The following is a 17,347-nucleotide window of genomic DNA, read 5'->3' as shown; positions in this document are numbered from 1 at the left end:
TGATGGATGGGGATACATGATTTCCGCATTTGCCTTAGCAGCACAATGGATCAGTCACCATTTCTGTGTGCTGGGGACAACCCATGCTAAAATGTACTTCAGTCCTGTTTGTATTTTTATTATGGTCAATGGCTTCTAACAAATACATTTGAGTACCTAATATATACAAGGGATTATTTTTAATGAGCAGTGGGTTAGAAATTTAAATAAAAGTCTTGTTTATTCATAAACTCATCAATTTCTCTGCCATTCCCCCATTAACCCCCTATGGTTCCCCTTCCCAACCGCATTTCTGAAGCCACTTCTGTTTTCTGTGGCTTTGCTTTGTGCCAGTTTTCACCTTCACCTCCCATGTCTGTGTCTCCACCACCACTCTTTTTCTGGAACCCCCTGCCATTTAATACAGATCACCCCATGGTAACCTTCTGTATCTTGGTCCTTCCCACACCTTGCAGCTACAAAGCACCCTTTTCAATTTCCACCCAATTATGCAACCACCATCCCCTCCTATTCTGCAGGCCCATTAATGCCCCTGCTTTTATCTTCACCCCTGTTGCTGTGCCACCTAATCACTCCTGTTTTGCAACCCTCTTTTTTCAACTCCGACTTGCACACAGACCATCCCCATTTCCATGCTTCATCCTGCAGCCCCATTTATGCCCAAAGCACATGGTGATACATAGTACTGTAGCTTTAAGACAGAATCTCAAGACCAAGCCTGCCAGTTAGCTTGTGTGGTTAAAGGTTCAGTTCATGGCTGTCGTACATAGGAGTGTTTGCTTGTTAATGAAATATCTCTTTTAAATTACTACAGTGGTGCCTCGGAAGACGAAAGAGTTTTTCGTTTTCTGAGTTGCTTCGCAAGACGGATTTCCCTATGGGCTTGCTTTGCAAGACGAAATGTCTTGCGCCTTTTTTTAACAACCGCCAATGCATTCCTATGGGAAACCGTCAATACACAGTGGTGCTTCGCAAGACGAAAAAACTCACAGAACGAATTAATTTTGTCTTGCAAGGCACCACTATACACTGAACCTGGAACTTCATGTTTAAGACAGAGGACTGAAATACATTGTGTGAGCATATGGAATATTTGAGGGGGGTCTGCAGCTGTTATTTCTCGCATGGCACAGTCGAGGGATGGAAGTTGAAGATGAATGAAAAGGCAGAAGTGGATGCTTAAAACAACAGCAGAAATTTAAGTAAAGTTGGGGATTGAGAGACACCACAAATATTCAAGCAGGGTCTGCACAATTATATTCTTACATTCATAGAGATACAAAGACCAAGACACCCACACATGGCCACATAACTGTCACTCGTCATTGAGCACAGTAGAGTTTTATTTTTAAAAAAATACCATGCAAACATAATGATGACACTTTTTTACTAGAGCTCAGGTTGCTTGGCTCTCCTTGTGGCAATTTTGGGTGATGCATGAAACTTAGGTACACTGCTATGCATGTAGCTGCATTTAATTGTCTTTCTTCCTAGATGGTTCAAAACTTTGAAGATGAAAGCTGCTTCTTAGTTACCACAATAAAAGGTATGCTAATAATAATGGACAAAACCCAGTGTTGAAAATGATACCCTTAGCTTATTTTAAAAAACTATGTGATGCACTGGCTTCCCTGCATTTTTTACTTACCAGTAGGTTTTTGCAGTACATTAAGTTAAAGCAGACTTGCATTTAAATGTTTTACATTCAGTTTGTTTTTAAATACCTTCCATTATTTGTGTTCTGAAATTGAATATGTTTTAAAGTTGCAACCTGCTTCTCCTGAACTCGGGACTACTTTCAATCACTCTGTATGCTGCCATTTAGATATCTTTCAGTAAAAGAAAAAGGAACTAAAACTACTAAAGTTACACTTGAAAAATGTTTTCAAAGTATTTAATTTTTGGTGAATGAGTCTTTCCAGAATTGTGAGTTACCGTATTTTTCGTTCCCTAGGACGCACATTTTCCCCTCCAAAAATTAAGGGGCGTCCTATAGAGCGAATGCAGGCTGCGCCGCTAAGCCCAAACTCAGAACAGGAAGACGGAACACTGCGGAGCGCTCCGTCTCGCTGCTCTAGCTTGGGGACGGCTGCGCGCACAGCCTCTCCAGGGCAGCGGGGTGAAGGCAACCCCGCTCTCCTGCAGAGGCTAGCAAGGCTGTTCCCAAGCCAGAACAGCGAGACGGAGCTCTTCGTCTCGCTGCTCTAGCTTGGGGATGGCTGCACGCAAAGCCTCTCCAGGGCAGTGGGGTGAAGGCACCCCGCTCTCCTGCAGAAGCTAGCAAGGCTGTTCCCAAGCCAGAACAGCGAGACTGAGCCCTCCGTCTCTCTGTTCTAGCTTGGGAATGGCTGCGCGCAAAGCCTCTCCAGGGCAGCGGGGCGCTGCGCTCCAAAGGCTTCAGGGATCCTTGAGGCTGGCGGTGGGGGAAAGCAGCGATTCCCCCCAATCTCTGTACCTTGAACGCACCTTGTTTTAGAGCGGGAAAACAAGGAAAAAAATTTTCCCCCTGTTCTCCCCCTCCTATGGTCCTGTGCGTCCTATGGTCTGGTGCGTCCAATGGAGCGAAAAATACGGTACTTAGGCATAAGAACTGATGACATCTGTCTTTGTAGAGTAGAATAAAAACAGTCCTGATTTCAAGGTCTTATGGAACCCATAGTTTGGCAGTTCAGTGAGCCCTAGAAAATACCTTTAATAGCTTTTTATATACATGTGCTGTCATTATAAATTTGTATTATAAATTGAAATAATGGCTCCTTTTGAATTACAGCTGAAAATGGCGAAGGCTTCCATATAATTTTGAAGTGATGTTGCCATACAATATAATGGACTGATATTCCAGTATAGAATGAAGTCATGCTCAAGAATGACAAAGAACACCGTCTCTTCAGGGATCTGACTTCACCGTATAGAATGTTTCATATTGAAAACACAAGGTGACCTTTCTAATGAGCTGTTTAGTAGATGAACTTCCCACTGCCATAGCCAAAAGTCCTCATAAGAGGTAACAATGCCGGAATAGCTAACGTACAGGCATGGAAAAAACAAAGGAAACAAAGGTGTTTGCCCTTTTTAACATTAAGGCAAGCTATGGCCAGTAGATGCAGTTTGTAGAAGCGTTACTGCTTTCCTATTACACTGTATCCAGTTTGAATGTAAACTTATTCTGGGCATTTACCTTTCTGTGCCAGTTTGTCTATTACTCGCTTGTACCTTTATGCTGATTTTATTTTTTGATGTTAGCAGAGCACATAGTAATTTGTGTGGAAATAAGTAGTAAAAATGATAGCAATCAGGTTTTGGGTCTTGAGAGTGAAGCTGTCAAAACAGCATCCTCCGTGTAAATTGTGTATAAGCGTGAATGTAAGAAGTGTAAATGTCAAAAGGTGGACTTACTGAAAGTCCTAGCCAGATGAAAATTAAGCATGCAGCAGACCGCATCATCATCAGTACCTATTTGAGAGGATAAGAAGAAATCCTGTGAGATACAATACTTTGCTTTGTAATAGGCATGTTACAGAAAATCTGCCTATGCATCATGTCTTTTTTTAGTTTTTCTATAAAGCACTACTGCAGCATTTCAATTTCAATGTTTCACTTTTTGAACCACACTATTATTAATAGTAGTGAGTTGGGACTTCCTCACGGAGAAAAAGGGAATGTCACTGGCACCAAGGGACTATTCTAAAGCATTAAGCAGGAATCTAGAAACGTTGATTTTGGTTCTTCCCATGTGTGAACTGTTCGTTGCTTTTTTTCTGACTGTTGTGGAAAACCATAGTTACAGTGCCTCTTCCATACAACCAAATACTTGATTAGCAGTTGCACAACTTAATGAATGAGCTGCAAAAATGTCCTTAAATGTTGGCTGAAGAGCAGAGAACTATACAAGGACAGGTGCACATGTCTGTTCTGCATTAATATAGGTCTGTGGGAGATTCAGACAGAGAATGCTGGTTGTTCCGTCATGGTAGGTGGCTTGCCCCTTAATCAAATAGCTAAAATCTTAACTGATGTAGTGAATATTTGAAGGTGGGAAGAGCAGTATGTCAAATACTGTTCTTAATTTCATTCCCATTTATAATTATGCCTAGGTTAAGTCTTTCTGTTAAGAATGTTATTTCATTCCTAGAGTAGGATGAGGGCTTACTCCCCACCCCCCATGACCTGGACTATTCTGCACTGATGGGGAAGGAGAGTAGAGTTTGTGAGCATACTTAATTGTTTTGAGTTTTTCTTGCCTATAAATTATTTTGGTTGTACTCGGGTGTCTTCAATGGACTTGATGCATCATCTCATTTTTCTAATCTGTGGAGAATCTGAAAAATGTCACTAAATTATAAAAGCTGTACAGTAGTTTGGTTCACTTGGATTTAATTATGGCACCAGCAAATTGCTTTTTGTTTTTAAATAAGATGTATACATTTCAATTTCAGTAAAAAACATTTTCCAATAAGGATTGTATCTTTCCTTACTTGCAAAGTAATACTGAAGTGCAGGTGGTGCTGAGATCTTTTTGTTTGGACAGAAGCTTTCCACCCATTTTCAGCTACTCACGTATGAAAACTGTTCTAAGAATGCTGTTGGCAGAAGATTGACTCTTGCATAATTTTTCTTTTGTGGGGCAGGGGGAATGATTGAAACCAGTCTAAATAGGGATGCCTTTATTTAAATAGTGTACCAAATTTTTTTACTTGGAGCAAGTACCTTTTTAATAACTGGAATTTCATAAACACTTTACCTTTTAAGAGTTGAACACATATCAAAACAATTTTGTTTGACAAGCTATTAGATTTTCCCCTGTGACAGCTTAAATTACCATAGACAGATAGCAAATCAGACAGCTATGGTCTGCAGACTATTCCTCTCAACAGAAAAAGAAATACATTTTCCATTGTTGACAATCAATGTAATGCATAATCTAGCTGTAAAGTAGTCTCAAGACATCAGTACCTAGCATTTCCAATCATACATTTTTTCCTCAATTTCATTACACCTTAGCTGAAATAAATAGATTCCTTTAATTTTCAGTGTGCTGTGAACATAGAGTTCAGGGCATACACTGGCTATGTTAATACAGTGGTACCTTGGTTTACAACCATAATCCGTTCTGGAGGTCCGGTTGCACTTTCGCCAATGGGGCCTCCCCCCAAAAATGGGTTGTACAGTGATACTTCGGGGTACAGATGCATCAGGTTACAAACTCCGCTAACCCAGAAACAGTACCTTGGGTTAAGAACTTTGCTTCAGGATGAGAACAGAAATTGTGCAGCGGTGGTAGCGAGAGGCCCCATTAGCTAATGTGGTGCCTCATGTTAAGAACAGTTTCGGGTTAAGAACAGACCTCCAGAACGAATTAAGTTCTTAACCTGAGGTACCACTGTAATCCAGAAAAGGGGACACACACTTCTGAATTTGACATGGTTGTAATCCAAAGCAGTTGCAAAACAAGGTACCACTGCATATGATTTACCATTATATGAATAACCCGCATTCATATAACACAGCAATGGGAAATAACCAGCTCTCTAGCTGTTCTTCAATTGCAACTTCCAGCAACCGCAGCCAGCATGGATCAGTGGTCAGGATGCTAGAAGCTCCAATGTCTTAACATCTGGAGGACCACACATTCTCCCTAATATAATATTACACGGTTTGAGTGAGATATCTAATATGTCAGGCAGAACTTAACCCCTGCCACAGTACCACTGCTTATTTTCAGAAACATTGTATTGCGTTGTCCTAATATTTTTATGTTCTATATATTCATAATATTGGCTTCAAAGATTCCCATGAGACAAAAGCACTGTTCCACCTTAAATGCTTATTCCTTTTCAGCAAAGCCCAAGTAACTACTAGACAATATGCCTTTCCTATTTAGAGCCCTACAAGAGTCCTTTCAGAACTTAGCAACTGCTTTATAATTGCCCTTGGGAAACAGCCTCTAGCATTTCTCCAATATAGGAGGCATCCATAAAACAGCAGGCAGTATCGTATGGGGCAGGTTTGAATGTTTTAGCCAGTTCCCCAGTCTCCTGCAGTTCTGAACCACAGACCATATGTGAGGAAGACATACCCTCCAAATCAGTATGGCACAAGACTGAAGGTAAATACCATACTGCACTCCCTTAAATATGGTGGGTATGGATACCTTCTGGAAAGAACATTCATGGTAAGTAACCAACATTTCATTCTGAATAATGGCATACAGGAGGCATCAAGAAAACAATAGGACTTGCTTAAGCTGTCTGGTCAGGGAGGAGCATTACAAGTGACCATTCTAGGATTTTAAACTGTTTTTATTGATAATTTTAATATTTCAATCTAGTGGTATATAAATTTTGTTAAATAAATCAAGGCAATCCCCCCACCTGAAACGAACAGCATAAAGACAGAAAACCTGTCTTAAAGAGATCCCCCTCGGAAGCACATCCCTTTTCTTCTATTTTTATTAAAACATCCCTTAGGGCCACCTCCCCAGTCACTGACCCTTTAAAGACATACCAGATTGTATGACTGTCCACTGTGTTAGCTTCAGAGGTCTAAATGGCAAGCCAACAAACCTCGTGTTAAGAACTTTGCTTCAGGGTGAGAACAGAAATTGCGCAACGGCAGTAGCGGGAGGCCCCATTAGCTAAAGTGGTACCTCAGGTTAAGAATGGACCTCTAGAACGAATTAAGTTATTAACCTGAGGTACCACTGCCATCAGATCCTTCACCCAAAGGAAGGATGCACAAGACAAAATAGAAGCTGTGGAGGAAGTCCGCTGGCTGGTCTTTAACACTGGCTCTGAACATTGCTTGCCTAATCCTTCAAAGAGGTATCCCCACCCCAGGGGACCACTGCCTCCAACAATAGCACTACTACTGGGCCATCATCAAAGGGAAATTTGAACCTGTCCAAGGTCTTTTCTGGAAAGGAATAAAACTTTTCTGCTACTCCTACAGCCTTCCTACCTTGCAAGGGTGTCGATCAATCAGCACTGGCCAGCTTTCTGAACAATGCCAGAAAGGGAAGCTCACTGGAAGAAGAATTTGGAGCTGGAAAATCTGGTGCTTCTCTAGACTATGACTGGGATGTCAAGGTCTGCTTGTGATTCCAGCTCTAGGGACAATACCCTAGAAAGAAAAGGCACAAAATCATCAGAATGGAGTAACTGGTGTAAGCATCTTGCTCCTGCCATGTGAGACCACTCTTCTTCCTTCCCAGGGGAGTCCTAAGGATTCCTCTGTAGAGAAGGAAGAGGAGCCGCAGACCCTATACCCAAAAGAGTCTTTCAACACACCATGGAAAAGTGCCCATAAAAAGGCTTGCAGACACTCTTGAGCTGCTTTTGTTTCCCATGAGATTTGTTCTTTTTTCCCTTTTTTCAACACTACTGACTCTGGAAGGAGCAGGCATGAAGAGAACCTCCCTTGACCAGAGAGCTAGAACACCTGATGTCATATGGCATCAAGCATGGGAAAGCTGAAGCCGTGGTAGGAAAGGAACAATAGGGAGTGCTCCTGATGGTTCCTTTGCAGCTGCCCTGCTACTTTCAGAAGGGAATCTATTCCCCAGAGGTTCCTGGAGCCACAGTCCTTACGCTTCGATGGCTCCTCTCTTCTGACTGGACAGGCAGGATCACATGAAGATCCTTGCTGGGGGACAAGTCGTCCCACACTCTCCAGACTGGCCCTGTCTTCCTAGCAAGGCAGATAGGTCCCCCCCCCCCCCAGCGCTGAATAAAATTTGGCAACTTTTACATGTGTTTGGTCTATTTCATTTTTCTTCTTAACCTTGCCTTTTTCCTTCACCCCCCCCCCCCCCACAATCTTCGTACAGTGTACTGGAGCAGAGATCCAGGACAATTTATGGGGCATCAGCTATACACACTTGTTTAGAATTACGTCCCGTTGAACAAAGAGAAGTTCCTTTTTCAGCTGTGGCTATACCTGTTCCATGCTTAAAGTCATATGAAGGCTGAAGCTCAACTCTGTATCACATGACACTGCATGCTCTGGGGCACTGGGGAGTATGATAAGCCACTATCTTCTGGGTGCTTCCTGCATACCATTCCAGAGCAGCTGTTTTGTTCAACAGATTACATTTGCCTTTGTTTGAAGGCAAGTTATCATATTATGGCCTTTTCAGGTTCTGTAGAGCAACCGTGCCAACAGTTAAATACATTTTTGGTTACATGTGTTAAAGGTTTTCCCCGATGATCTTAATACTTAAACCATGGAGGTGCAACTAACTGTAGGGTTCTACTGTTGGTGTTTTGTTCTGATTATTTGACACTCATATCTCCACACCAGATAGTACGCGTTGGCACTGGCAGAAATGCTAGAGGAGAATAGTCAATCCAAGTGCCAGTACGGTTCCATATCTGCATGATATTTTACCTGTAAATTAGCATTGGAATTATGACCAATGCAGAATTGGATGGTTGGAAAAAACAACAACACATTGTTTTATAGCTTAACCGTGGTTGCTCCCAGTCATTCATTCTTTCATCCAACATCTTCAGTGCCACTCGTTACCTGCTAAAGAATAATGCAGCATCGGCAGAGTTGTTGGCGAGTGCCTCCTACAGAAGGAGGCGGAGTTACTGGAGCAAAGTAAGCATGAACTTTCACATCTGGTAGATGAGCCTGTAGGCAAAAATTAATACTCAATGAAGTTGAACAAGTTACCATACAACTTGCATCCCAATATAGTAAAACATCTGCTTTGCTGCTGAACCCACCCCAACTCTCACTTCTGCATTGCCTTACTAAATTATGTCCACTTTAGTAATTTCATTAAATTGCCAGTCCTGTTCAGACTGCTTAGGCAGTAATATGGGACTCCAATTTCCAGGATCCTTTAGCAAACAGTAATTACTTGAATTTTTACTGGAACTCATTCCAGAACAATCCACTTTTGTTAATCTTGCTCTGCAGAACTAATAACTGTGAATGAAAAGCAGCCAAATATCCAGATTTCAGCAGCAACAGTATCAAGGTGATCCTGCCAGCCTTCTTTATGAACTCACAGGAGAGCAAAGTGTAGTTGCAACCAAAGCAGTTTTTCCACCTTTTCAAAACATTCTGTAACCTACTCTGGGACCTTAAGGTGAAGGACGGGGAAATTTTTTAAAAGAATATTTCCTCCCAACCCTTGAGAGAGACATCTGAAGGAATAAGCTGCTCATTTTTTTCACAAATCCCTTTCTAGAAAGAAAAATGGATATGCTGCTTCCATTGCAGGTGCGTGGTGTTTTGCATAAATTTAGACAGCATTGAGTTCAGTATTGTGCACTCTTGCTGAATGACAGCCTACAAATAGACACTTTATTAAATGATACGACACTGGTCTTGGTGTGTATTAAAAGTCATGCCAGGAGCTACCTTGATATATCAACACTGAGGCTCTGCATCTCAGCACAGTTGTGCAGTACGTACTCTTATTCTTTTGATGCCTGCACGGGTGACTTGCTGACAGTCATATAATTCAATTCTTTCTAAGTTGTGACAATTTTCAAGATGTTCTAGGGTCACATCTGTGATTAGAAGGCAGTTGTCCAATTCAAGTACTTGGAGTCTTTCATGTCCACATGTGCTGCTGCTCAGATGCAGAATCCCATCATCCGTGATCAGTTCACAGTGGGACAAGCTCTGTAACAAAGATGAGAAATGCAATGTTTCATTAATGCATATTTCTGTAACAGGTCAAATCTATCTCCTCTCATTTAGGAAAAGGAATTTTTTTCTGAGATGGGTGACTCCACTTACTCAGTTGGAGACTATTTCCCCCAAATTTTGATCTGCTTCAACTGAAGAAAGCTGAATTATCCATGGCTCTTGAGAAACTTTATGTAGATGAAGTGAAATAGAAAGGCTAAACAAAACAGGATTTTCTACCCTTTTTGCAAGGAAAATAAACAAGTAAATAAACAGGAACTTACCAATGCTTGCAGTTTAGGGCAATGAATGGAAAGTTGTATCAGTGTGTTATCCGTTATCTAGAAGGAAAGAAATTATATAGAGAACAGTGTCAAACTCAGGGATAGGTAAATATCAGGTAGTTTTCGTAGTCGTCTTTTAATGATACTTTTACTAGATCTGATGCAAAGGCCTTGTACAAATAGGTCTCACCAAAACACATTCTTCTAGGTCCATCTTTTCTAGTTCATGGCAATTCTAAAAGTGAGAAAAAAAGCATTCTACCATTAAAAACAAGGCTAAACTGAGCACTTAAGATTTTATAAACTTCAAGTATGACATGTGTATACTTTATGACATGTCAGGGGCTGACTAGATGAGGAAGGGTGGTGAAACCAGCCCCCCCCCCCCAGCAAATGAAAGGGCAGAGAAAGAGGAGTTGGATCCAGGCTCCTGGTGGTGGACAACCAGACACACCCCAGAGGGGAAGAGCTGGGAGGTACTAGACTGGGAGTTTGGAGGACAAGGAAAAAGGGGCAACAAGACAATACACAACTCATATGTACTGAATATGAATAACTGGTTTGTTTTTCCTCTTATCCAAAACAACAGGCTAAAGCCTCAGTGGGTGGAGATACAGTGAAGCAACCCTCCTTAATCTGGAAAATGTATCTTAATTTTGCAATCAGTTTTTTTTTTGAGAATTGAAAACAAGGGAACTTGACCCTCATGCATAGCTGGGCAAAAGCAAGGTCACAACCAATTCAAGGGTTACCTAGTCAAACTCCCTGAAACAGACAGATTTCCTCCTTATATCTTTGCACGTGCAGATATGTACTTGTGTAAGATACTTTTTTAAAAATGTGTAGTCAATGTGGTACAAGGGCTAGAGGTGTCTCTTGCTGTGTGAAATGGAGTTACAGTATCCATTCATTGTTGAAACTTAATCCACCTCAAAGGGTTGTGAGGCTAAAAGTTCTGCTATAAGATACTTAGAATGCAAAAATGTATAGATTATTAATGAAAACCACCTTAGAACAAGAGATGAAAGGGGAAAACATGTTAAAATGGGAGCACGATTTGGGATATGAGATAGATCTGGAAAGATTGAAAACTTTTTGGGAGGAAAACAAAAATTTTACTGCGTGTGATTTATTAAGGGAGAATTTCAGAAAAATTCAGCACAGATGGTACCTAACCCCTGACAGATTGTCAAAAATAAATAAAAGGAACAACGACAAATGTTGGCAATGTAACAGAACAAAAGGTACGTTATACCACATGTGGTGGACTTGCCCAAAGATTAAAACCTTTTGGGACATGATCCATGACGAAATAAAAAAATTGATAAGGACATCATGCAAAAAAAAGGCGGAGGCATATCTATTAGGAATTCTAGATAAAGATATCCCAAAAGATAAAACTAACTTATTTCTATACGCGACAACAGCAGCAAGAATTTTGATTGCTAGCTATTGGAAAGAAGACAGCATCCCAACAAAAAGAGAATGGTTGGGGAAACTTTGCAAGTACCTGGAATTAGCAAAACTGACGGATATAATAAGGAGAAAATCCAAAATTATGGTTATGAAGCAATGGGAGTTCTTAAATGATTATTTACAAAACCAGGGCTCAACTACAAAAATCTGGTTGTGTTTAGAATAATCTTGTGCGTAATATAAAAATACAAAGTGAGACATTAATGAAATCCAAAGGGAAAATATGAAGAACAGAGGTTCTGACGAACGGATTATTAAAAACACGTGAGGTAAACGGTGGAAGTCTTTTTTTTTAAAAAAAACTATTTAAGGTAGATAAGGACAAGATGAAATTATACAATTGAATATAAATATAGATGGGAAACGGCTATGTATTGTGACTACTTATCTACTTTTAAAAATTTTCACTTATGATCTTTTTCTTTTACTACTTTATTCTTTCTTTGTTCTTTTTTTCTTTTTTCTGATATCTTATCTTTCATTTCACTGCTTTATTGTGAATAGCACTTTATAGAGGTATAAATAACTAAATATGAAAAGAGACAAAATATTCTCTAATTCTTTTTCCTTGGTTAGATGTATTTTCTTTTTCTTTTGTATTTTCTTTTGTTGTGAATATGTATGTTTTCTAATCTGTACTTAATAAAAATATTTTTTAAAAAAAGATACTTAGAGGAAGTATGGGATAAAAAGTTAAATAATATTAACCTTACCTACCCGTGCTAGAAGTGCAAAACCAGCATCAGTGAGATTGGAACACCTTGCAGCCTCCAGAATCCTGAAAAATAAACATTTCTGCAGTTGAGAATAATCAGAAAGAAATCCTTGTGATGACACCAGGAACCTAGCATGTGATTCTATGCAATGGAAACAGGGATAAATAATACATCTACTATCCTAAATTATTTTATCATCTCTGTTGGCAATGAGACTACAAATTTCAAGTCCTGCAACATGACTAAAATCCTGTTTCTATGGATGATACACATTATGAGAACTGAAGATCTCCTTGACTGAGACCTGAAAACATTTTTGTCAAGTCGGGGGGGGGAAGAAGAAGGCTGAAGTCTGTGACAGCTGTTGTGCCCTATGGATGTGGATGGACAGCGGTCATTATTAGCATTCTCTCATCATTACCAACATTTGGCCACAGCTTCTTGATCACATTCACAGTTTTGATGACCTGGAATTGACTATTTCTTGGAATTCCAAGTTGTTGAAGGCCTGAAGCAACCCAGGGCTATAAGCCAGGTGAAGTGTCTCCATCCATTTTTGTTCCTTTCAAGCAATGAATCATCCTTCATGCCATATGTACAGTCATACCTTGTGTTGCGTTAGGTTCATGTTGTGTCTTTTCAGCTTGCGAACACGGCAAAACCAGAAGTGTATACGCGCAGAAGCATTCTGGGAGCTTTACGCAGGCACAGAAGCGCTCTATCGTGCTCTGCACTTGCACAGAAGCGCCACTCTAGTTGTGGACTTTTCAGGGTGTGAACGGCACCCCAGAACGGATCGTGTCTGTAACTAGAGGTACCGCTGTACTTAGGAGGACCAGATTAGGAGACCCAGTTTCAAATTCCTATTCAGACAAGTAGTTCAGTGGGTGGACCTGGGTCCATCTCTCTTCTCTCTATCTGATCTACCTTACAGGGTTGTTGAGAGAATAAAGGGCAGGTGAACCCTGAGCTCCTTGAGAAAAGGGTAGGATACAGATCTAAAAATACAGCTTCGGTGTACACAATTACTTTCTGACAGGCTGCCTCCTGATAGTGTTTGCTGTCTGACAGCACATCACAATAATGCTATACCCGTTCGCATCCTGTGTAGAACACGACTGCGCGGGTCGCGATTCGCTGCTTCTGTGCAAGCACATGACGTCATTTTGAGTGTCTGTGCGAGCGGCGAAAACCGGAAGTAACGCCTTCCATTACTTCTGGGTCGCCGTGGAGCGTAACCTGGAAATGCTCAACCTGAAGCATATTTAACCCGAGGTATGACTGTACTACATTGTAGTGTGCCATTTGTACTAACCTTGTGCTAGCTTTTTGGATGCAACCCATTCAGACCATCTACGTTTGTGATATATTAACTAGCATTGGAAGAATACTGATGGGATGCAATGAATATTATGTAGTTTAAGCTTGCTGCTTTTTTATTTAGGTAGTCAGCAAACAGAATTATCTTTTTCTCTCCCTTAATGGGAAATAGGCTGCTCGTTCACTTTCCATCTCGCATATACCAACTGTTCTGTTTCTGAATCAGCATCATTCAAAACTATATAGACATCACTGATGTCTTATGCTATTGCTAAAGGTTCTATTGTTACAAGAATAGCTTGGTTCCAGTTTTTAGAAAGGCTAGAATACATCTAGGGTAACTTCAAGGAATCCCAAATAGCCTGGAAGAAGTTGTTCATTGTGGTGGCGGCAATGTTTCCTAGTGATTAGTCTGTTTTTATAACAGAACAACCCTCTTTACCTTGTTATGGATGTGTTTTCGAACTCGATTTTACACTGATGATGTGCTGAAGAAAGAGGGTTTAGAAAAGGAACTTTGGCTTTCACCCAGCATGTTACGTTTGTTGATCCATCCCTTGAAGTAGTTTAAAATTAACAATTTTAACAACTGAAAAAAGCAGCAGGAAAAGAAGAAAAGTGCAGCCATAACCATCAGGAAATAAAAATTGCAAAACAAAATATAAAATGCACCAACCTTTCTATATTCACCTTAAGGGAAATAATGCAGAAATACATTGCAAAGAAAAATTCACCTCCACAAACAGACCCTAAGAAGAAGTGGGAGGGGAACAATATCAGGAAGAGGGAGATGCACAATAAACAGAATTGCCAATAAGTATCATTTTTATTTTAAGACTAGCAAGTATCTGAAATTATGTGGGCAGGAGGGAGAGAGAAGGCCCTCCAAATGGAGTGGGGTCAGCAGCGGAGCATATACCTGCGCTATCAAGGGCGGGTGTGCTCCCGAGGAGGGCATGGCACAGAGGGTGCCCTCCCAGGCGTGGGATAGCTGCTTGGCTGCCCGGAGTGGCGCATGCACCCTCCAGCCGGGAGCAGAGCGAGCCGCCCATGGGGGCAAACTGCCCATGGCAACCATTCAGTGCGCCGCCCACACACGACTCCCAAGCCTCCCCCAAGCTGTCAAAGCGAAAGGGGAAGTGGGGAATGCTCCTGGCAAAGCTCCCCCCTTACCCCGATGGCTCAGGGTGAGCTTGGGAGTTGTGGGTGGGTTGCGCGCCGAATGTCACCCCCCCCTCAGTGAGGGCACCCGGGGCGGTCCACTACCACCCTCCTACACCCAAGTGGGATGGGAAATGCATCTCTGTGTGCCCCCTGCAGAGTCTCATTTAATGCAGAGACTCCTATTCTCTGCCAGGAATGGGAAGTAGGCTTTACCTGCAAGTATACCCATACTGATTAATGTATGACATTCTTTTTTTGAGGGTGGGGGCGGGGTTAGATGCCTGCACCAACAGACACTGCTGGACTCATGAGCATAACCAACACCACTGCTACTCATCTTATTTTCTGTTCCCGATTTTGGAAGGTGTGTTATTTTTCCAACTTTTTAAAAATTATTAGCTTATCCTATAAGATTAAGTGGACTCTATCTTCCCATGCTATAATTCTAGGAGAAAAGCTGTTCCCCCAACCATGCAGCTTGGTTCTCTTTCCACCTTGTCCCTAGTGATGTATAAACAAGGTTTTGCTTGCCCATCCTCCTATTTATATGAATGTCTGGGGGAAATGCACAATTACACATTCCAGGCAAAATATACAAAGAAAGCAGAGAAAGATGAGGGAAGGGTTAAAGATAAACTGCTACTTGCATATTGTGGTCTAATCAGCAATTCCACACTTTTTTCATATGGGTGGCTCTGTTAGTCTATTGCAGCAAAACAACAAAGTTTTGTGGCACCTTCAAGGCCAGCAGATTTATTGTAGCATGAGCTTTTGCAGACTACAGCCTACCTTTGGCACATTTAAGTTAACACTGAAAAGTATTATATCTAATCAGGTCTCAGAAATTTATCTGTAATCCAGGATTACATTTTCAGTTAGTTTTCAGGAATATGCAAATTGCAATATATGTGACTTTAAAAATACCAAAATCACACAGGGGAGGATCCTAGCCATACTTACTTGGAAATAAGTCCTGTGGAACTTATCTAGGAACATAGAAAGTTGCCTTCCATTGGGTCAGGTCCACCTAGCTCACTGACTCGCAGAACTTCTCCAAGGTTTCAGACAGGAGTTTTTCGCAGCACCACCAGGAGATGGCACGGGTTGAATCTGGGCCCTTCCCCATTTTCCTGTTTTCCTTTTCGATATATACGCATTGGACTGCATCATAGTTGTCACTGAAAACTATTAGGCACCTGCTAGTCTGATGACGATGAATGCAACTTCAAAGCAGAGGGAAACAACCACCACTCAGTAATGTGTGAACTGAATAGTACTCACTTCAGTCTTGGACAGTTCAGACCAAGTGCTACGAGAGAAGCATCTGTAAGGTTTGTACAACCAGAAACACAAAGCGACTGGAGTTGGTGACATCCTCTACAGATACCTGCTATTCCTTCATCCGATATTTGCTGTAACAAAGAACAGTGGGAAGTTCTGACATCTGAAGTTAGGCAATTTCTCTTAAGGTGTATCAAGTTTACACAATTAAATAACAAATGTTAACAATAACAATTCTCATGCAGTTTGTTCCATACTGTTCGTTTTCACTACAAGGGCATGCTAGTCAACTTTTTTATAGATTCCACTCTATAGTCATCTGGAAAGGAGTTTCCTCAAACACAGTGCTTTATCTTGCAGTTTGGTGCACTATTTCAAAGACTGATTTCCTTTCAACCTTGATAATGTGCATTTTGCTGAAGGAAGCAAGTATACTAGCAGCCAAAAAGAAAAGAAAGAGAAACTTGCGCGCAAACATGCCGAACGATAATTATGTCAAGAAATCACTATTACAGTCAAACCTCGGTTCTTGAACGGGTCCGTTTTCAAACGTTTCGGCTCCCAAACGCCAAAAACCTAGAAGTAACTGCTCCGGTTTTCGAACGATTTTTGGAAGCCGAAGGTGCTGCACGGCTTCCATTTTGAATTCCCCTATTGCATTGAGGCTTCCGCTTTCAGTTTTCGGTTGTCGAACATTTAAGTCTAACAGTCTTCTGGAATGGATTACGATTGACAACCGAGGTTTGACTATAGTTCATGATTCTAGGAAAGCAAGAAAAAGGCTGGGAAACAATGGGAGGGCACTGATGAGACTTTTTTGTGAGCTACTATAGAGAAGGGGAAATGTGCATCACCTGGCCCCCACTCCACATCTCCTCATTTTTTAAATCCATCAGCAATCATGCTGGGTGATTGATTTGACTGATCCCTTTCTTTCCTGCTAGCTGGGAACTGCTGTGGAGCTCCTAGCAATGGTGTGGCACAAGTTGTTAGGAGTTATCACTGCTTTGGTGGGAGACTGAAGGTTAATTGTTTTAATGTGCCCTTTTGTGTGTATTGGCTATAATGGATACATGACTGAGTTGTTTGGCTGAGCACCTGCTACCATCTTCATCTGGGTGTCTAGGGAAAATAAATCTTGCAGGCACCATAGTAGGACAGCCTCTCTCGGTGATAGAGGGGAGAGAGGCATAGCTAGAAGAGGGAACACCAAGATTACAGGTATGTGAGGACTGTGTCTCTTGCCAAATTCAAGTAATTATTGACTACTGGTTGTGCTGGCTAAAGTTCATGGTTCTTCATCCGAACGGCCACAAGTTCCCTACCTTTGGCATGTCATCTGCACCAAATTCCTGACCTTGGAATTGATTATTTGCCCCTTCTTTGATATGCCCTAATAACTTTAGGCTCCTATTTTTGATATCTTCTTTTATAAAGTGGCACTTTATAAAAGAAAATGGA

The 17,347-nt window shown here is 41.3% G+C and overlaps 2 protein-coding genes across 6 annotated transcripts in view; one reads left to right on the top strand and one right to left on the bottom strand.

Moving 5' to 3' along the window:
- Positions 1–4,456, top strand: part of UBP1 (upstream binding protein 1) — a 30,191-nt gene extending 25,735 nt beyond the window's left edge. For both annotated transcript variants that reach the window (XM_083406958.1, XM_083406957.1), the window contains 2 exons: positions 1,495–1,546; positions 2,771–4,456. In XM_083406958.1, coding sequence (XP_083263084.1) covers positions 1,495–1,546; positions 2,771–2,808 — 90 coding nt within the window. In that variant the 3' untranslated portion in view covers positions 2,809–4,456. The remainder of the gene's footprint in view (positions 1–1,494; positions 1,547–2,770) is intronic.
- A 193-nt stretch (positions 4,457–4,649) lies between these two features.
- The window catches only part of FBXL2 (F-box and leucine rich repeat protein 2), a 28,525-nt gene continuing 15,827 nt past the window's right edge, over positions 4,650–17,347 (bottom strand). For 2 of the 4 annotated variants that reach the window (XM_083406962.1, XM_083406960.1), the window contains exons 10-15: positions 15,887–16,017; positions 12,123–12,183; positions 10,120–10,164; positions 9,930–9,986; positions 9,427–9,639; positions 4,650–8,634 (exon numbers count right to left, since the gene is read on the bottom strand). In XM_083406962.1, coding sequence (XP_083263088.1) covers positions 8,527–8,634; positions 9,427–9,639; positions 9,930–9,986; positions 10,120–10,164; positions 12,123–12,183; positions 15,887–16,017 — 615 coding nt within the window. In that variant the 3' untranslated portion in view covers positions 4,650–8,526. Of the gene's footprint in view, positions 8,635–9,372; positions 9,640–9,929; positions 9,987–10,119; positions 10,165–12,122; positions 12,184–15,886; positions 16,018–17,347 lie in introns of all 4 variants that reach the window. The other 2 variants (XM_083406961.1, XM_083406963.1) reach the window with 2 other exon arrangements.

Source organism: Podarcis tiliguerta (assembly GCF_965153285.1).
Source record: "Podarcis tiliguerta genome assembly, chromosome: 12".
Classification (NCBI taxonomy): Eukaryota; Metazoa; Chordata; class Lepidosauria; order Squamata; family Lacertidae; genus Podarcis; species Podarcis tiliguerta.
Note: the sequence above shows the minus strand (reverse complement) of the source record. Positions and strands in the feature narration are given on the sequence as shown.